The sequence below is a fragment of the Oncorhynchus masou genome, chromosome 5, assembly GCF_036934945.1.
Source record: "Oncorhynchus masou masou isolate Uvic2021 chromosome 5, UVic_Omas_1.1, whole genome shotgun sequence".
Taxonomy (NCBI): Eukaryota; Metazoa; Chordata; class Actinopteri; order Salmoniformes; family Salmonidae; genus Oncorhynchus; species Oncorhynchus masou.
Genome location: NC_088216.1, coordinates 12,798,615 through 12,820,130, shown reverse-complemented (window position 1 = coordinate 12,820,130; position 21,516 = coordinate 12,798,615). Strand labels below are relative to the sequence as shown.

General features: G+C 42.5%; 2 protein-coding genes across 2 annotated transcripts in view; one reads left to right on the top strand and one right to left on the bottom strand.

The window, feature by feature from the left end:
• The window catches only part of LOC135528212 (peroxisome proliferator-activated receptor gamma coactivator-related protein 1-like), a 29,792-nt gene extending 26,538 nt beyond the window's left edge, over positions 1-3,254 (bottom strand). The window contains exons 1-2 of the mRNA XM_064957144.1: positions 2,915-3,254; positions 559-663 (exon numbers count right to left, since the gene is read on the bottom strand). Of these exons, the coding sequence (XP_064813216.1) occupies positions 559-663; positions 2,915-3,046 (237 nt within the window). The 5' untranslated portion in view covers positions 3,047-3,254. The remainder of the gene's footprint in view (positions 1-558; positions 664-2,914) is intronic.
• A 7,553-nt stretch (positions 3,255-10,807) lies between these two features.
• Positions 10,808-17,082, top strand: LOC135528205 (rano class II histocompatibility antigen, A beta chain-like; the record flags this gene model as incomplete). Its single annotated transcript, XM_064957130.1, has 5 exons — positions 10,808-10,841; positions 14,248-14,486; positions 15,610-15,925; positions 16,130-16,268; positions 17,055-17,082. Coding segments are annotated over 5 exons (756 nt in total), but the record flags the coding sequence as incomplete, so codon positions are not given.
• Between the last annotated feature and the right edge of the window lie 4,434 nt (positions 17,083-21,516).

Here is a 21,516-nt window from a genome sequence, read left to right as displayed (position 1 = left end):
TGTTTCTAATTGGACAAGTTCATGTAAACCAGGAGTTTTTCTGCACACGACTCCAAATTGGCACTAGAAAATGCAGGGGGCCCCACTTGGAAACATGATATTCCCTAGTTAACGCTGTGTGTCGATATTTCCTCCACTTTATGCCCCGCAGGCTGTCCCAACCCATAATAATGACATGAAAGGGCATTCTAATAGTGTAAAAGGCCCTTAGTTGACACTAAAATGTTGTACTCTATATCCATTTTAAGATTTAAAAAAAATCTTAATTTGTTTGACAAGAACACAAATGTTCTCAGGGGACCCCAGATTGGGTCCCGACCTGAAGTTTGGGAACCACTGATGTAGAACCTGTGTCGGATGGGAACAGGGTCTACATCAGGGGAGTATTCATTACAGAAGCCGTTTAAGACCCAAACTGTAGCAAACAACAAAATTAGAGTTTCTATTGGACAAATTCAGGAAGTTCCCTCCCTGTTTCATTTGCCTTCTTTTATTTCAGCATAATGAATACACCCCAGTATATCTGAATGTTGCACAACATTGTGTCCTGATGCTGACCTCTGCAGCTACGGCGGAGTCTTCAAACATGGCCAGGATGGAAGGGTCCAGGCAGGAGTGAGTGTCCATTTCCAGATCACTGACTTCCCCTTTACCCAGGACAGCCTGTAACAAGCAACAAGATCAAAAAGTGAGAACAAGTTCAATCACGAGTCAGGCAAATAGGCTGCCCAATTATTGGGAAAAAGATCTGATCTGATTGGTCAAAAGAGCAAAGCAAAAATATCTGAATTGGGCCTCCTGTGTAAACGCAGCCTACAGAAACAGTTGTTCCATCATAAGTCTTTGTGTTTCCCCGCCTCCCATCTCCTCGTCTCTTTCCCATTGGAGGAGAGGGTCCAAAGTCCCTCCCTTCTCACATTCTTCTTTAATGTATTTACAGAAAGTGGCAAAGAGGAAGGACGGGGGAATTAAGGAAAGATTGAGAAAGTTAACACATTTCTACTGAAAGACACTTGAGGAACATAACTCAAAGGGCAGTCTGAATACAATAAAACAAGCTGCTAGTCAATAGTGTTTGTTGAGGCTGCGTTTGTATGCTTCCTCCTCCCATCAGAACGAGTGTGTGTGCATGCCATGTTTTCAGACTGTTGAAGAGCAGAGCCCTGACGCGGGGGCGGAGGAGGGAAATGTTCAGACAGTCATTCCCACACTTCAGTTTGATTTATCCAACGAGGTGTAAAAACAGCAGCACAAAGTGTCTCGCATCATAAGGACATGCGTTGTCTTGTCATAGAAAGTGACAGTTAGCCCATAGCACACTAGTCTGCACTCTCACTCCTTGACAACAACAGGCCCCTCCCTGGGTGTGGTGGTGGTTGTTGCTGGGACACTGTCTGTCTATAATATGATTATGGGGCTACGTCCCAAAAGACACCCTATTCCCAAATGCAGTGCACTACTTATGACCAGGGCTTACAGATCCAAATGGAGCTTTCTTGAGAAACGTGATAGTCACAAGCTGAATCCCATATGGCATCCTATTACATATGAAGTGCAGTGCACTACTTTTGACCAAGGCCCATAGGTCTCTGGTGAAAAGTAGTGCACTATAGGGAGTAGGGTGCCATTTAGGAGAGTTCCCAGTCAGTGTTCTTTTCAGAGTCACCCAACCAATACGTGTGTGAGAGATGAGAGCAGACAGTGAACAGTAACAATGGGAGCATTGTAAAATGTGCAGAAAGGGGATAACAGAAAAGTGTGGCTTAATGTTATTTATTTATTATTATTGAGTCCATTCCAAATGGCACCCTATTCCTTATATAGTACACTACTTTGGACCAGAACCCATAGGGCCTCTATGTACTAATCCCTCATTACCTCTCAGGAAACATCATCTATTTTAATTGAGCGGGATAGTACAGTAGTACAAAGAGGTGGACAGCGTTGAAATAATAGGCCATTGTTGGCTACTAGGTGCCTGACACTCCTATTAACGTCAATGTTAGGCCTATACAATCACACTAGCTACAACGCTGTTTATCATTCATGTTTGCCACAAGAGTAAAGCGGCTATAGTTCGTTCAACAAAACAAGACCCTGGGTGAGACCAGTTTTGACATGTGTGAATGATATATGGAGGATGTTTACTGAAATGGGTGGTACGCAAAGGCAATTATATAAAAACAAATAGTAAAATAAGGGTGCATTTTAGCGGAATTGGATGTACTTTTGTATGAACCCATGGTTGACATAGGTAGCATGCCAACACTTGGACCGTACCAGTTCCAACATTACAAAAGTAATGTGTCCCTGTCTGCTATGTATGGGACAGTGAGTGTGTTCGTTCTAGTACTTTGCTAAATATCCATATCGGCAGCCACGTGAATGCAGAATATTCGAAAGAATAAACTCAACAATTTAATCTTATCATTTGCTTTTGATTGACGCCAACCGACAATTCATTGTTGCCAGCTTCCGGATACCAACACGACCAGTCTTTAGAAGGTGTGCGAGTCCAGCAACTATGAACGTTAGCAGCAGACGGAGCATCGCTTTTTCCGAGTAGAGAAGAAACTTTGCTGACTCCCTACTGAATTATAGCACATTCAACTTACTGTCACGGCAACTTAGACAGGTATTACTTTGCAGAAAGCCAATAAGATTATTTTATGCCGAACTAAATCGTGAAATAAGGGAGACAACGTAGTTAGCTACTTGTGTCACCAGCAGTTATTTTCCCATGCCACCATGCGATTCGCAGCTAATGTTAGCTACTACTAGCCGTTCACATCCACGTGTAGGCACCGCGTGCTGGAATGGCATTTTTCGTGTATGAAAAAGGCTAAAGACAAGTGGTACAAGTAATTTTTATTTGGCCGCATGTATGCAGAAAAATTATGTATCAAAGCCGTACCTCATTGAATGTGTTTGCAGTCAGAAAGTCCGTGTTGCCGGTGATTATAAGCTCATCTTTTCCACGCCACTGCGCCGCCATTTTACAGATCCTCACATGGCTTCGTTCAGCTATAGCTAGGAGCGTTGCCATTGGTCAGCGCACAGACACGTGGTCGCCAGCACACGGAGGTTGCCGGTAAACGCAGATCTGGGATCAATGTATCTTGCTCAAATCTTAACCAAGGACTGTTTTGCAAGTAACAACAAAACTGACCGGAAATCAGATCGTTATCCGATTCGCTTTGGTCTCTGCAGAAAGCCCCAAATTAAATATATTTGATATGTCAAATGCTATTGCTGTCATGCACCTGCACAGTAGTTACCTTAATCATGTCAAAGTCAACGAAGAACGGATTTTATACCTGTCAAGTAAATGTTTTCTAGTTGTATGCCCAACCCAACTGCAATGCCAGAGTAGCAGTTTGAAGTTTGACTCAAATACAAAAAATTATGTATATAGCTGAGTCAAATCTGATTTTTTTCCCCTGTAGTCTGCACAGACAAAAAGCACATGGAATCAGATATTTCAAGCCACATTTTGAAATCACATACATCTGATTCCTGGCCATGTGACTTGTCTGAAAGGTGAAATGCCCTTAAGTGGTTTCCAGACTGTGATTTAGCATATATTGTTGCTTGCTAGCTACTCTGTTAACAGTTTGACAAGAACATCTGGTAGCTCACACGTTTGTTTATTGTTTGAATGATTGAATGTGCTAGCAAGCTAAACAACTACCTAGCTAGCTAGTTAAATGCTGTTGCCAAAAATGACTCATTTTGAAAGTTGGATCATCTTATCCTTTGATGCTTTAAAAGTGTTCTTACACTAAGATTTCAAACATTCAAAGCAACTGTGGGAGACTTTCATATCAAACATTAAAAGCAACTGGGGTAGACTTTGCAAGCTACAAAACAACTTCTGATAGAGAGGAAGAATGGGCACCACCACCAATCAGCCTATGCCCCTGCACACACCCACCTTTACCATGACAACTAGAGTAGCCATGTCAGTCTGAACACATCTGACTGAGCATTAAGGCACAGATAGAACAGATATTTCACCGGATGTATAAATGTGAAGCATCCGCTTGGTGTTTCCACTCACTACCAAATATGGTAGTGAGAGGAAGCCCAGTGGCCGGCAATGGGAGGAGATTGAACGAGATGGATTTTGGCAGACATTCTGCAAATCTTATCATCGATTAAACATTTGATCTCAGTACAGTTTTCTGTTCTCAATACAATAAACTGTTACGAACAGAGTGGACTAAGTTTTGTAGACTTTACCCTTGTCAAAGTTTCCAAAAATTGCGTTGTTTCGAAGGAGTGCAAAGGCGAAAGGAGTTATTGCACACGTGCACTTCACAGAGTAGGCGTTCCCTGACGGAAATATGACGCCCCAAACTACTTCCCCCAGCGATGTCTGCACCTGTTATGAAAAGTCACTTCTAGTCGTAGCTGTATCGAAGTGGTATGTTTTAGGGGGTCCAGTATACCTCTCTGTTTTACGCCTCAAATTATAAGGTTGGTTGTTTAGCAAACAAAACTGATGCTTGCGCAACTATGGGGCAAAACACACACAGGGTGGCTTAGATTGTTGACAACATGGAAACTAGATTTCATCTCCAATGTTTATTGAAAAGATAAATATATTTGCGCAATGAGCACTTGTTGTCTCTCAAATACATCATTACACTTGCTGGTTAGATAACTAGCTGAAAAGAGCCACATACGATTCCCCACAAGGCAGCTTCTTGTTATTGTTGCTAGCTATCTGGCCATCCAGAATCACAACACACGGCTTTCTGCCAGTTGTCAACTAACCCATCGATTGTTATTCTTCATTATTACAAAAGTGCCATCTAGCGGCATGAGGACGCACAGTCAAAAATAACGTAGGCTCCAAAATGTGCAGGAATCTCAATCCACAATATTCTGAACAGTTTCCAGTTTGAAGTAGACTTCTTATTGCAGATGTTTGCTCCCGGAGTTAGCTAGTTAACTTAACCGCTAGTTGAATAGTACATTTTACCTTCGTTAACGTTGTTTTTTTTTGTTTGGTTCAAGCTAATACACCATTAAAAAGGTCAGAATGCACGCGTCCACCATGGTACACATTCCATCGTCTACCAACTGCAGAAGAAGACTAAGCGATTGTGGTTGCGAAATCTCAAATGAATGAAACCACCCAAGACATTGTGTCTGCTCGTTCCACTTTGTTGACCAAGTCGAGAACCCTTACCCACAACCCTACGACTAGGCTGCGGTAGAGCTCCAGAGAAGAAACGCCAACGACAGTTGCACAGTCACTGACAACATTATGACAGAAGGTTGGTGTTTTCAGCTCACTGACCGGGCAAACAATTTTTATTCGTTGACTCCCAAAATGTCAGTGTTATTGATCAGATGTTCCAGTGCCATTGCCAAATGATGTACTACTTGGTAGTATATTTAACAGAATTGTTAGATATTACTTGTTAGATATTGCTGCACTGTCGTAACTAGAAGCACAAGCATTTCGATACACCTGCAATAACATCTGCTAAACATGTGTATGTGACCAATAACATTCGATTTGGAGCCTCGGGTCACATTTGACCTCCAGGATCCAGAATCCCAGCTGCCGACCAGGGGTGTCCAGGATGCACCACCATGCCTTTTCTCTCCACAGCAAATCCTCTGCCTTCCATCAGTTGTGTGCCTTTGTCCTTGTTGCGGTACCAAGTGGCAGAATTCCCTCTAAAAGTCAGGAGCAAGTGTTCATTTAAGAATTTTCCTGGGTTTGTTGTGCTGCGTCTGGGAACTGTTTGTGCTATGCTGGCAGTGATCTCCAGCGTCCTTGCATTGTGCCACAGCTGGGAGGCTCTCTGCGTCTGTGTTTCATGTGTCAACCCATCCACTTGGTCTGGGCTTGGCTTAAAAAGTTACACACTTATCACAGGTAAACTTCGTGCCATGGTCATTGTGAGGCAATTGTGGGTCAAAAGGTAGACCTCAATGTAATATCTCAGAGGATTGTATGTCTCACCACCAGTGAACTATAATATCTTTGATAGATTGTTATGTCTCACCACCAGTGAACTATAATATCTTTGATAGATTGTTATGTCTCACCACCAGTGAACTATAATATCTTTGATAGATTGTTGTATGTCTCACCACCAGTGAACTATAATATCTTTGATAGATTGTTGTATGTCTCACCACCAGTGAACTATAATATCTTTGATAGATTGTTGTATGTCTCACCACCAGTGAACTATAATATCTTTGATAGATTGTTATGTCTCACCACCAGTGAACTATAATATCTTTGATAGATTGTTATGTCTCACCACCAGTGAACTATAATATCTTTGATAGATTGTTATGTCTCACCACCAGTGAACTATAATATCTTTGATAGATTGTTGTATGTCTCACCACCAGTGAACTATAATATCTTTGATAGATTGTTATGTCTCACCACCAGTGAACTATAATATCTTTGATAGATTGTTATGTCTCACCACCAGTGAACTATAATATCTTTGATAGATTGTATGTCTCACCACCAGTGAACTATAATATATTTGATAGATTGTTGTATGTCTCACCACCAGTGAACTATAATATCTTTGATAGATTATTGTATGTCTCACCACAAGTGGTCTTCCTCCTGTTGTAATACATGAGACCAACTGCACCAAAGACCACCCCCAACACCAGCCCAGACGGCTATCTTTCTCCTCTCAGACTCTGAGTTAGAATGGCTCAAGTTACAGTCACAAAGCAAACACATCTCTAACATACATATAACCACACTTAAATCATGCAGAGTTGTGTCTGGGATGAAATAAAAGTATGTCTGAAATGGTGAACCACATGAATATGAGCTGTTTGATCCCCCACTGCCCCATTTCTTTAGTTCCTTGTTCCCTTACCACAGAAATTCCCATCAGTCACTGAGTTTGCTTCCTTACTTCCTTATTCCCTTACCCTAGCCATTTTGAGTCACTCTTGCCTGCTTGTTTCCAATTTCCTAATCTCCTTGTTGTCGTCGTCCCCCCCTTCCCTAAGCCATTCCAGTATCACTCAGTTTGTTAAACCAGTAAATTCCTGTCAAACTCGGTGTGGTTACTTGTTTCCTCATCTCTTCATTCCCTTAATTCCTTGTGCCGTTACAGCCTCGTTCCCTTACCCCAGTGTAAGGTCTTTGGTTCAGTGAAGCTGGCGTGCTTCACCATACAGGAGATGCTGTCTAAGGGTATGGGCGTGTACTCCAGGTAGGTATGGATCTGGTGGTACCCGTTGCCATTGGCCAAGTCCTCAGGGGAAGTTGCATCTGAGGTCACTTCCTGACCATTCCTCCACCAGGTCACCCTGATCTGTTTGGGGTTGAACTTGTAGGCGCTGCACGTCAACATGGAGGGGTGTCTGTCACCGTGGGGAGTCATGGACCTCAGATGAACGGAGGGCTCAACTGAGAGGGGAAAATAACATAACTTATTTTCTGTTCTCTATTGAGGTATTTATTCTTCTCAAGAACTCCAAGAAAATCAAGGATGATCTCACAAAGAAAACACACATCTTCTTTACAAGAACAAGGAACACAAGGTGAGCATCTTTAAACTACAACATAAATCACAGGTGTGTCACCGCCTTAACGATCCGTTCGTAGAGAGCTCCCTTGGGATGGTGGTCTGGATACGTGGAGGCCATTCCCCAGAGGTAATTTGTCCTCTCCTTTTCCCTTCTGAAAGGTTTGTCCTCTCCTTTTCCTTCTGAAAGGTTTGTCCTCTCCTTTTCCCTTCTGAAAGGTTTGTCCTCTCCTTTTCCCTTCTGAAGGTTTGTCCTCTCCTTTTCCCTTCTGAAAGGTTTGTCCTCTCCTTTTCCCTTCTGAAAGGTTTGTCCTCTCCTTTTCCCTTCTGAAAGGTTTGTCCTCTCCTTTTCCGTTCTGAAAGGTTTGTTTCCTTTTCCCTTCTGAAAGGTTTGTCCTCTCCTTTTCCCTTCTGTAAGGTTTGTCCTCTCCTTTTCCCTTCTGAAAGGTTTGTCCTCTCCTTTTCCCTTCTGAAGGTTTGTCCTCTCCTTTTCCCTTCTGAAAGGTTTGTCCTCTCCTTTTCCGTTCTGAAAGGTTTGTCCTCTCCTTTTCCCTTCTGAAAGGTTTGTCCTCTCCTTTTCCCTTCTGAAAGGTTTGTCCTCTCCTTTTCCCTTCTGAAAGGTTTGTCCTCTCCTTTTCCGTTCTGAAAGGTTTGTCCTCTCCTTTTCCCTTCTGAAAGGTTTGTCCTCTCCTTTTCCCTTCTGAAAGGTTTGTCCTCTCCTTTTCCCTTCTGAAAGGTTTGTCCTCTCCTTTTCCGTTCTGAAAGTTTGTTTGTCCTCTGTAAGGTTTGTCCTCCTTTTCTGAAAGGTTTTTTCCTTCTGAAAGGTTTGTCCTCTCCTTTTCCGCTCTGAAAGGTTTGTCCTCTCCTTTTCCGTTCTGAAAGGTTTGTCCTCTCCTTTTGGCGAAGCAAACACTTTTTTCTTTCTCCAGTCCCCCTCACTAGCGGTTCCTCCTCTTTCTCCTAGGGGAAAGAGAATAGGTCATTAGTACCATCAGCTGTGCATAATAGCCTCTGATCACCTTGACTCACATGCTGGGCTGGGCTACTATCCTGGGACCAGCCTGCCCTCTGGTGGTCCCTCCACATAAACAAAAAGTGTTACACAAATCAACAAATATTTTATATTTGAGATTATTCAAAGTAGCCACCCTTCACCTTGATGACAGCTTTGCACACTCTTGGAACTCATAGTGGTTAATTCTCTTAACCAAAGCTTCATCAGGTGAAAATAAGAATTTGTTCTTAACTGACTTGCCTGGTTAAATAAAGGAATGCTTCATCATTTAAGCATTTTCACAGGTGTGCCTTGTTAAAAGTTAATTTGTGGAATTTCTTTCCTTCTTAATGCGTTTGAGCCAATCAATTGTGTTGTGACAGGGTAGGGGTGGTATACAGAATATAGCCCTATTTGGTAAAAGAACAAGTCCATATTATGGCAAGAACAGCTCAAATAATTACTTTAAGACATGAAGGTCAGTCAATGCGGAACATTTCAAGAACTTTGAAAGTTTCTTCAAGTGCAGTCGCAAAACCCATCAAGAGCTATGATGAAACTGGCTCTCATGAGGACCGCCACAGGAAGGAAGACCCAGAGTTACTTCTGCTGCAGAGGGTGAGTTCATTAGAGTTACCAGCCTCAGAAATTGCAGCCCAAAATAAATGCTTCACGGAGTTCAAGTAACAGACATCTCAACAACAATTGTTCAGAGGAGACTGCGTAAATCAGGCCTTCATGGTCGAATTTCTGCATAGAAACCATTACTAAAGGACACCAATAATAAGAAGAGACTTGCTAGGGCCAAGAAACACGAGCAATGGACATAAGACCAGTGGAAATCTGTCCTTTGGTCTGATGAGTCCAACTGCTGTGTCTTTGTGAGACGCAGAGTAGGTGAACGGACTATTTCCGCATGTGTGGTCCGCACTGTGAAGCATGGAAGAGGAGGTGTGATGGTGCTTTGTTGGTGACACTATCAGTGATTTATTTACAATTCAAGGCATACTTAACCAGCATGGCTACCACAGCATTCTGCAGCGATACACCATCCATCTGGTTTGTGCTTAGTGGGACTATCATTTGTTTTTGAACAGGACAATGACCCAACACACCTCCAGGCTGGAAAAGGGCTATTTGACTATGAAGGAGAGCTGCGTCAGATGACCTGGCCTCCACAATCACCCAACCTCAACCCAATTGAGATATTTTGGGAGGAGTTGGACCACAGAGTGAAGGAAAAGCAGCCAACAAGTGCTCAGCACAGGGCCGTAATTATAATATTGTAATGAAACAGCAGGGGTCTCGAACCCTCGACCTTCGAGCTCGAGGTCCGGCGCGCTATCGACTGTGCCGCCAAAGCATGCTCATGTGGCAGGGTCGATTTCCGCGAGTTATAAACCCAGGGTCGTTACACTATATACAGGTGGGGCAAAAAAGTATTGTCAGCCACTAATTGTGCAAGTTCTTCCACTTAAAAAGATGAGGCCTGTAATTTTCATGACAGACAAAATGAGAGAGAGAAAAAAAATGAATTTATTTGCAAATTATGGTGGAAAATAAGTATTTGGTCAATAACAAAAGTTTATCTCAATACTTTGTTATATATGACAGAGGTCAAACGTTTTCTGTAAGTCTTCACAAGGTTTTCACACACTGTTGCTGGTATTTTGGCCCATTCCTCCATGCAGATCTCCTCTAGAGCAGTGATGTTTTGGGGCTGTTGCTGGGCAACACGGACTTTCAACTCCCTCCAAAGATTCTCTATGGGGTTGAGATCTGGAGACTGGCTAGGCCACTCCAGGACCTTGAAATGCTTCTTACGAAGCCACTCCTTTGTTGCCCGGGCGGTGTGTTTGGGATCATTGTCATGCTGAAAGACCCACCCACGTTTCATCTTCAATGCCCTTGCTGATGGAAGGAGGTTTTCACTCAAAATCCACCCCCATGCTTCACAGTAGTTATGGTGTTCTTTGGATGCAACTCTGCATTCTTTGTCCTCCAAACATGACGAGTTGAGTTTTTACCAAAAAGTTATATTTTGGTTTCATCTGACCATATGACATTCTCCCAATCTTCTTCTGGATCATCCAAATGCTCTCTAGCAAACTTCAGACAGGTCTGGACATGTACTGGCTTAAGCAGGGGGACACGTCTGGCACTGCAGGATTTGAGTCCCTGGCGGCGTAGTGTGTTACTGATGGTAGGCTTTGTTACTTAGGTCCCAGCTCTCTGCAGGTCATTCACTAGGTCCCCCCGTGTGGTTCTGGGATTTTTGCTCACCGTTCTTGTGATCATTTTGACCCCACAGGGTGAGATCTTGCGTGGAGCCAAAGATCGAGGGAGATTATCAGTGGTCTTGTATGTCTTCCATTTCCTAATAATTGCTCACACAGTTGATTTCTTCAAACCAAGCAGCTTACCTATTGCAGATTCAGTCTTCCCAACCTGGTGAAGGTCTACAATTTTGTTTCTGGTGTCCTTTGACAGCTCTTTGGTCTTGGCCATTGTGGAGTTTGGAGTGTGACTGTTTGAGGTTGTGGACAGGTGTCTTTTATACTGATAACAAGTTCAAACAGGTGCCATTAATACAGGTAACGAGTGGAGGACAGAGGAGCCTCTTAAAGAAGTTGTTACAGGTCTGTGAGAGCCAGAAATCTTGCTTGTTTTTAGGTGACCAAATATTTATTTTCCACCATAATTTGCAAATAAATTCATTAAAAATCCTACAATGTGATTTTCTGGATTTTTTTTTCTCATTTTGTCAGTCATAGTTGAAGTGTACCTATGATGAAAATTACAGGCCTCTCATCTTTTTAAGTGGGAGAACTTGCACAATTTGGCTGACTCAATACTTTTTTTTGCCCCACTGTATGATCCCCAATTAGAGGCAACGATTACCAGCGGCCTCTAATTGGGAACCACACAAACCACCAACCTAGAAATCTAAAAACTAGATAAACCCCCCTAGTCACGCTCTGAACTAAACACCATAGAGAACAGAGGGCTCTCTGGTCAGGGCGTGACAGTACCCCCCCAGTCACACTCTGAACTAAACACCATAGAGAACAGAGGGCTCTCTGGTCAGGGTGTGACAGTACCCCCCCCAGTCACACTCTGAACTAAACACCATAGAGAACAGAGGGCTCTCTGGTCAGGGTGTGACAGTACCCCCCAGTCACACTCTGAACTAAACACCATAGAGAACAGAGGGCTCTCTGGTCAGGGCGGGACAGTACCCCCCCAGTCACACTCTGAACTAAACACCATAGAGAACAGAGGGCTCTCTGGTCAGGGCGTGACAGTACCCCCCCAGTCACACTCTGAACTAAACACCATAGAGAACAGAGGGCTCTCTGGTCAGGGCGGGACAGTACCCCCCAGTCACACTCTGAACTAAACACCATAGAGAACAGAGGGCTCTCTGGTCAGGGCGTGACAGTAGATATTCCCCCCCCCCCAGTCACACTCTGAACTAAACACCATAGAGAACAGAGGGCTCTCTGGTCAGGGCGTGACAGTACCCCCCCAGTCACACTCTGAACTAAACACCATAGAGAACAGAGGGCTCTCTGGTCAGGGCGGGACAGTACCCCCCCAGTCACACTCTGAACTAAACACCATAGAGAACAGAGGGCTCTCTGGTCAGGGCGTGACAGTACCCCCCAGTCACACTCTGAACTAAACACCATAGAGAACAGAGGGCTCTCTGGTCAGGGCGTGACCTTACCCCCCCAGTCACACTCTGAACTAAACACCATAGAGAACAGAGGGCTCTCTGGTCAGGGCGTGACCTTACCCCCCCCCCCCCCAGTCACACTCTGAACTAAACACCATAGAGAACAGAGGGCTCTCTGGTCAGGGCGTGACAGCACCCCCCCAGTCACACTCTGAACTAAACACCATAGAGAACAGAGGGCTCTCTGGTCAGGGCGTGACAGTACCCCCCCAGTCACACTCTGAACTAAACACCATAGAGAACAGAGGGCTCTCTGGTCAGGGCGTGACAGTACCCCCCCAGTCACACTCTGAACTAAACACCATAGAGAACAGAGGGCTCTCTGGTCAGGGCGTGACAGTACCCCCCAGTCACACTCTGAACTAAACACCATAGAGAACAGAGGGCTCTCTGGTCAGGGCGTGACAGGTAGTCCTTTATTAATCCCCCCAGTCACATTACAAACAATAAACAAGAAATAGAGAACAGAGCAATGTGACACATAATTTAACATTATTGTAAAACATAGATAAAGTTAATCCCATGTGTCACATTTTTTATTATTTTAGAATGACACCATAGAGAAAATGTAGATTTGTTTCAGGGGAGACAGACCCCCCAGAGTCACAATCTGAACTAAACACCATAGAGAACTCCTTCAAGACTGTTGGAAAGGCATTCTCTCTGGTCAGAGTGTGTAAAGCTGTCATGAGTCACACTCTGAACTAAACACAAATAGAAAATATAGGGATTTGTTTCAGGGGGTGACAGTATGACCCCCAGTCACACTCTGTACTAAACACCATAGAGAACAGAGGGCTACATGACTCTGGTCATAGTTTGGGGCGTGACCATGACCCCCCAGTCACACTCTGAACTAAACACCATAGAGAACAGAGGGCTCTCTGGTCCATATGTGTTATTTCAGTCATATGTGTTATTTTAGTTTGCGGGTTACTACCCCCAGTCACAGTCTGAACTAAACACCATATGAGAACATAGGGTCTCTGGGGGGGCGTGACAGGTAGTCCTTTATTAATCCCTCCTCTCTGTTATTACAAACAATGAAACAAGAAAAAGGTTATTTCAAGTTTGGGGGAAAGAACAGAGCAATGTGACACACTATTAAACATTTTGGGGGTTAAAACAAACTCCAAAGTTAATTTCATGTTTGTTAGTGAATTTTATTTTAGTTTTTAGAATGACAGGATTTTAGTTTTTAAAATGTAGATTTGTTTCATAGTTTGGGGAGACCCACATGACTCCCCGTGTTATTTCAGAGTTTGGTCCCCCTAATGCTGACTAGTTTGGGGGGGGCCATGACTCCATTGGTTATTTCATAGTTTGGGGGGGGGGGGGAAACTCCTTCAAGACATAGTTTGGGGGGGGGATAAGGCATTCCATATGTGTTATTTCATAGTTTGGTTGAGAGAATGACCAATAGTGTTAAAGTTTGTCATGAGACTCCATATGTGTTATTTCATAGTTTGACAAATCACAAATATAAAATATATTTTGATTTGTTTCATAGTTTTTGGGGGGTTACTACATGACTCCATATGTGTTATTTCATAGTTTGGGGGGTTACTACATGACTCCATATGTGTTATTTCATAGTTTGGGGGGGTTACTACATGACTCCATGTGTGTTATTTCATAGTTGGGGGGGTTACTACATGACTCCATGTGTGTTATTTCATAGTTTGGGGGGGTTACTACATGACTCCATATGTGTTATTTCATAGTTTGGATGTCTTCACAATTTTTCAGTCCCTCCAGGGTTTCGCACAATTTTTTGTGTGATTTCTGCAGCCAAAAAATGCTTGATTTTGCAGTAGCTGTTGTGAAATTCTGCGATATATTTGGAAATGTTTTTGTTTTTTTACATTAATTTCATAAAGCAATAAAAAGTAATATGTGCTCAGTTTTAATTAAAAAAAATAAAGTTTTTTATGTGTTTTTACATGTTCTATGGTTCATTCATGTTTTTTTCTCACCAGATGGACACTTTATCACCATCCTCAACCTTTGTTATTACAGAGGGGAAGATCCACACGATGTGGAGTACATCTGGAGAGCTATTTCAGACCTGGCGAAGGTCATGGAATACAACAGCACTCTCAATAGATTTACTGGTTACACACCCATTGGGATACATAAGGCTGAGCAATGTAACGCCGATCTCGTGGTCCTGGCATCGTTTCAAACGCCACTTCATTTCTTCTGCAAACATTATGGTGTTTCAAACCTCACTTCATTTCTTCTGCAAACATTATGGTGCCTACAAGGCCGTGGGCCTGGCATCGTTTCAAACCTCACTTCATTTCTTCTGCAAACATTATCACCTACAATGGTGCATTTCTTCTGCAAACATTATGGTGCCTACAAGGCCGTGGGCCTGGCATCGTTTCAAACCTCACTTCATTTCTTCTGCAAACATTATGGTGCCCATCGTTTCAAACCTCACTTCATTTCTTCTGCAAACAAGGCCGTGGGCCTGGCATCGTTTCAAACCTCACTTCATTTCTTCTGCAAACATTATGGTGCCCTCGCCTACAAGGCCGTGGGCCTGGCATCGTTTCAAACCTCACTTCATTTCTTCTGCAAACATTATGGTGCCCTCGCCTGGCATCGTTTCAAACCTCACTTCATTTCTTCTGCAAACATTGTGGTGCCCTCGCCTACAAGGCCGTGGGGGCCTGGCATCGTTTCAAACCTCACTTCATTTCTTCTGCAAACATTATGGTGCCCTCGCCTACAAGGCCGTGGGCCTGGCATCGTTTCAAACCTCACTTCATTTCTTCTGCAAACATTATGGTGCCCTCGCCTACAAGGCCGTGGGCCTGGCATCGTTTCAAACCTCACTTCATTTCTTCTGCAAACATTATGGTGCCCTCGCCTACAAGGCCGGATTAAACAACAATGGTCAGCAGTTCTATGGAGAGCAGTGGTGGGAAAAAAAGATATTTCAGGAAAAATTGATTTCACATCATAAATTTTACAATATTTCTTTAAGCACCATTTTGTTGATTATTACATGAGTTACGTTTGGGTTTGACAAGTCAGGGAACTTCCAGAAAGAAACCTGTCTGTGCAGTTCTTATCTAACTCGCACCATCCCAGGGTGGAATCTTGCGGAGTTTGTTTTGAGGGAATAAAAGAGAACTAGCTCGGGCATCAGTCTGACACAACACAAGAGGCACCTCAATTGACTCCGTCTAAAATGACACTTACTAAAGCTTATAGGTGGAACACATTGACACCCAAGATAGAAAGGGAACTGACGCGTATATAGACGTACGACCTTAGTGGACATGTCCATACCTGTCCATTGAAAAACACCAAGCAGTAGAAAACAAAAGAATAGTATTTTATTATATTATTTTCCCCTCTCAGTTGAGCCCTCCGTTCATTTGAGGTCCATGACGCCCCACGGTGACAGACACCCCTCCATGTTGACGTACAGCGCCTACGAGTTCTACCCCAAACAGATCAGGGTGACCTGGTTGAGGAATGGACAGGAAGTGACCTCAAACATGACTTCCTCTGAGGAGCTAGTCAATGGCGACTGGCACTATCAGATCCACTCCTACCTGGAGTACACTCCCACGCCTGGAGAGAAGATCTCCTGCATGGTGGAGCCCACCAGCTTCACTGAACCAAAGATCCTCCACTGGGGTAAGGAAGTCAGGGGACAAGGAAGTCAGGGAACAAACTGAGTGTTACTGGAAATGGTTTAGGGAAGGGAATAAGGAAGCAAGGAAGTAAGGAAAGATTAAAATAAGGGAGCAAAGAGCTCTGATAAGTTAGGTAATTAATGATGTGTTGTTTTTCAAACAACTGTAACTATAACTAGATTCATGTCACTATGTTTCATCCCAGACATGTCTCTGCCAGAGTCTGAGAGGAGTAAGATAGCCATCGGGGCATCTGGGCTGGTGCTGGGGGTGGTCTTTGCAGCAGCTGGTCTCTTCTACTACAACAGGAGGAAGACCACTGGTGGCGATGGTGAGTATAAGATGTTTTATTGTCAAATACACGGTAATGTGTTGTTTTACAGGGTCAGCCATAGTAGCACAGCACCCCTGGAGCAAATTAGGGTTAAGTGCTTTGCTCATGGGCACATCTTGTCAGCCTTCAGTCAGGGATACTGTGAGATACGCTAACCGCTAGGCTACCTGCGATCTCTATAGACAGATAGTATAGTTTATTGTTCAGTCTGTTGCTCTCTGCCTCTACAGTATTTATCCCCCAGGATTGTGCTGCTGTCACTTTTCAAAACCAACAATAAACAAATATGTTAATAAACTGCTTCTTAGTCAATCAATGCTAACAACCAAAATTGTGGTGTATTTTTTCAACAGGGATTCAACAAGTCACCCATCCCAGTGATGGAACTGATCTCTCAGTGACTACATATCCCAGTGATCTCTCAGTGTCACCCATCCCAGTGATCTCTCAGTGACTACATATCCCAGTGATCTCTCAGTGACTACATATCCCAGTGATGACTCATATCCCAATGTGACTACATATCCCAGTGAGTGACTCATATCCCAGTGAGTGACTACATATCCCAGTGATCTCTCAGTGACTACATATCCCAGTGTGATCCCTCTCAGTGACTACATATCCCAGTGATCTCTCAGTGACTACATATCCCAGTGATCTCTCAGTGACTACATTACAGTTCTGCAAATGGCCCCCTATTCCCTATATGGACCCCGGTCCTGGTCAAAATAAGTGTACCATATAGGGAATAGGGTTCCATTCGGGATGCTCCTAATTCTTGTGTCTCCGACTGCAGGTTTGATGATGGCGTCTATATCTTATAGATGTGTAAGGAGCTGCTGCTTTTCTGAAGACTACCAAGGGTTTAGATTATTGTTACAGTAACACTTCAAAACAACTTCCTACATATATGCTATAGGATGCAAGATATATTTTTAGGAAGTAGTTTCTCACAAATGGTCTTGAATTGAGGTTGGAACCACTTTTTTTATGTTGTTAAACGACCTTAATGTACAACTGTGTAAACTAGCCTTCTACCTCCTGTCATTGCGCTAACGCTAGTTAGCATTGGCTCGCCAAAGTACCGCTAACTTCCTTCTGTCAGGTGTTAGTTGTGCAGAGGTGAGAACGGAGTGAGGCGCAGAACACTGAGTAAAAAATGACGAACTTTACTCAGGAAAAAGAATACATCCACGCAGTGATCATTAACCCGAACACAAAAGAGGAACAATCACGCACAAAACATAATGGGAACCAGAGGGTTAAATAGGGAAATAATAATAACTAAATGGGAACCAGGTGTGTATATTCAAGACATAACAAATGGAAAACAGAAACATGGATCGGTGGAAGTGAGAAAGCCGGTGACGACGAGCGCCGAACGCCGCCCGAACAAGGAGAAGCACCAACTTCGGCGGAAGTCGTGACACCTTCATACTGCACGCAGGGAAATAAAAATGATATTGTAAACGCCAGAATCTCGCAGTATCCCTTTAACCCTGGAACCCGTCATTGTGAAACTGCCTCCTCCTTTTGCGATATTACAACAACAACGTACACCGTTTTTTCTCCTTGGACACCATTGTACGTCATTGTACATACAATATAACAGCAGAGTATGTACTGCAACATTGTTGTTGTTGATACTCCTCAACAAAAACAATAACATTAACAAATATGCTGGGTTGAACAGTGGCACTGTTTCCCCTGGTGCAGATTTCAGTTTTAAGAATGTTGTGTTTGCTATTACTGTTAACATGCTTTACTTCTCATTCTGATATTATGCTAGTCTCCACTGTAGTTTGCTGAACATTGAAGTTTCATATTGGTATGTGTGCGTGTATAATGTCTGTGTGTAGGTTACAGATGTAGGATCTTAATTTGACCTATATTGTCACAGCAAAATAATCCTGTAGGAACAGGATTGAAACGTTTTGTCCATAACATTGCTGGATCGATCGGTGGTTAGGCTATAAGCTGGACAAAAGTAGGCTACATGAAAAGTGCAATACTGTTAATATAATCTTGTGTTTTCGGGTGGGGCTTTCAGTGAACTTATGTACATCACAAAGCTCATCTGCATTTCCTGTGGTGCAGGTAAATTCTCAGCAACAAAAGAGTGATCAATTTAAGATCCTACATCTGTGTATCACTGAGACTTTTTACATTGCTGTTACAGTACCAACTAATTCCTTTACTGCAGCAACACTCTGGGTGCGTCGCAAAGGGCACCCTATCCCCTATATAGTGCACTAGTTTTGACCAGAGCCATATGTGCCCTGGTCTAAAGTAGTGCACTACATAGGGAATAGGGTGCCATTTGTAAACATTTGGAGAGCAGCCTTTGTATAGGATGGATGCCTTTTGGTCAAAATGACACAATTCCGTTTCACTTGTTTTTTCCTTTAAACTTGAGCAATCTGACCTTACACCCAGTGGTGTAAAGTACTTCAGTAAAAATACTTTAAAGTACTACTTAAGTAGGTTTTTAGGTCTGTACTTTACTATTATATTCTTAAAGAAAATAATGTACTTTCTACTCCATACATTTTACTGACAACCAAAAATACTCATTACATTTAGAATTCTTAGCAGGATAGGAAAATGGTTCAATTCACACACTTATCAAGAGAACATTCCTGGTCGTCCTACTGCTTCTGATCTGGTGGACTCACTAAACAGAGAACATCCCTGGTCGTCCTACTGCTTCTGATCTGGCGGACTCACTAAACAGAGAACATCCCTGGTCGTCCTACTGCTTCTGATCTGGCGGACTCACTAAACAGAGAACATCCCTGGTCATCCTACTGCTTCTGATCTGGCAGACTCACTAAACAGAGAACATCCCTGGTCGTCCTACTGCTTCTGATCTGGTGGACTCACTAAACAGAGAACATCCCTGGTCGTCCTACTGCTTCTGATCTGGCGGACTCACTAAACAGAGAACATCCCTGGTCGTCCTACTGCTTCTGACCTGATGGACTCACTAAACACACATGATTTGTTTGTAAACAATGACTGAGTTTACAAGAAAATGGTGCCGCCTGGTTTGATTAATAGAAGGAATTTGAAATGATTTATACTTTAACTTTTGATACTTAAGTATATTTTATCAATTGCATTGACTTTTGATACTGAAGAATATATAAAACCAAACTCATTTAGACTTTTACTCAAGTAGTATTTTACTGGGTGACTTTCACTTCTACTTGAGTCATTTTCTATTAAGATACTTTTACTCAAATATGACAATTAAGTACTTTTTCCACCACTGCTTTTATACATATAACTTCTGTAATACTTGGGAGAGTTGGGTTTACGAATAAAGCTTTAAAATGAAGTTTTGAAACTGGCCTCACTTTCTCAATGACTGAAAGGAACCAAAATCTTCACGTGCATTTTTATCTGACAATATTTAGCAATAATTAGAAAACCATTTCAATGACCATGTAATATATGGGGATTTTGGATGCATTAACATTACAATAAAAGTCACTATTACCACAGATAAGTCTGACTTCATTAACATCACAATGTCACTATTACCACAGATAAGTCTGACTTCATTAACATTACAATGAGGATTACCACAGATAAGTTGACTTCATTAACATTACAATAACAGCAAGTGCTATTACCACAGATAAGTCTGCCTTCATTAACATTACAATAAAGCGAGACACTATTACCACAGATAAGTCTGACTTCATTAACATTACAATAACAGCGAGTCACGATTACCACAGATAAGTCTGACTTCATTAACATTACAATAACAGCAAGTCGCTATTACCACAGATAAGTCTGACTTCATTAACATTACAATAACAGCGAGTCGCTATTACCACAGATAAGTCTGACTTCATTAACATTACAATAACAGCGAGTCACTATTACCACAGATAAAAGGGGAACAGATAAAAGAATCTTCAGCGTTACCTCTGTGCTATTGGCTTAGTCAAAACCACCACCGAGTGGATGAGGTGGGTCAAGTTAGTAGTAACAGTCCTGGTTCATTATTATTGGGACATGTAGGCTCTACTTGGCAGCTAAAAAGCTGAATTACAGTACACCTCCCATACAGGTGAACAAGGACCATTAAACCGTCAGAAAGTCAGGATGGGAGGCTCTAGGAGTTGAAGCAGATTGGAAAGTATTGAGAGCGGAGGAAGCATCGATGGTATTACTGATGAAGGAGCTGGTCAGACTCAGGAATTCTACTTTTCAGTTGATATCTTGAATGCACTCTGCTGAAGTCAGACTTATCTTGAATGCACTATGTTGAAGTCAGACTTATCTTAAATGCACTCTGTTGAAGTGAGACATCTTGAATGGATCTGTTAAGCTTAAAAGCTCTGATAATTGAAGGAGACAGTTTGAATGCACTATGGAGTCTATGGTAATTTGAAGGAGTCAGTTTGGACCCAGAGTTATCTTGAATTTAAGTTGAGTCAGTTTGGATCTTGAATGGAGTCTATGGCAATTTAAGGAGTCAGTTTGAACCCTATGGGAGTCTATGACTATGGTTTCTTATCTTGAATGCACTCTGCTGAGGTGAGACACGGGAAGGGATCTTAAGGAGTCAGTTTGAACCCAAGGGAGTTTATGCCTATGGATCCTCATCCAAAGGAGACAGTTTAATCTAAACAAATGGTAGCTAAGGAGACAGTTTGGCTGGAATATGATAAGAAGGAGACCTGTATAATGTTTGATCCACACCTAGATCATATCAGTCAAACTAATGGGTGGAAAATGCCCCTTAGGGACATGAGGGCAAATATCTGGTTTGAACCCTAGGAGTCTATATAAACAACAACAACAAATTAAACAAGTGGAATATGGTGAGCATGTGAGTCAAAGCACCTAGGGAGTTATGGACAGTTTTATTTTAAGCAAAGTCATGATTAAACGTGATGTGATTTGAACCCTAAAGTGGGTTAACTGTATGGACACAGTTTGAAGCTTGTTTTTATCTGTCTAGCAAGAAGCCAATTTGAACAACTTTTCTACCTGTTCTTGACTATGGTGATACCATCTCCTGAAGTCTACAATGGACTCTTCTCTAAAATCCAAATGTCATTGTGTTTATCACAGAGCCCTTCATCCACTGGATGGAATATGAATTCACCAATTTGTAAGACCTGTCTCTGGATACAGAGTGATCATATCAAAACTAAATGTAAAATTAAATGTAAATTTATTACATCTGACAGCTTTAATGCTCATCACAACATCCTTTAAAACAAGTTGAATTGGTG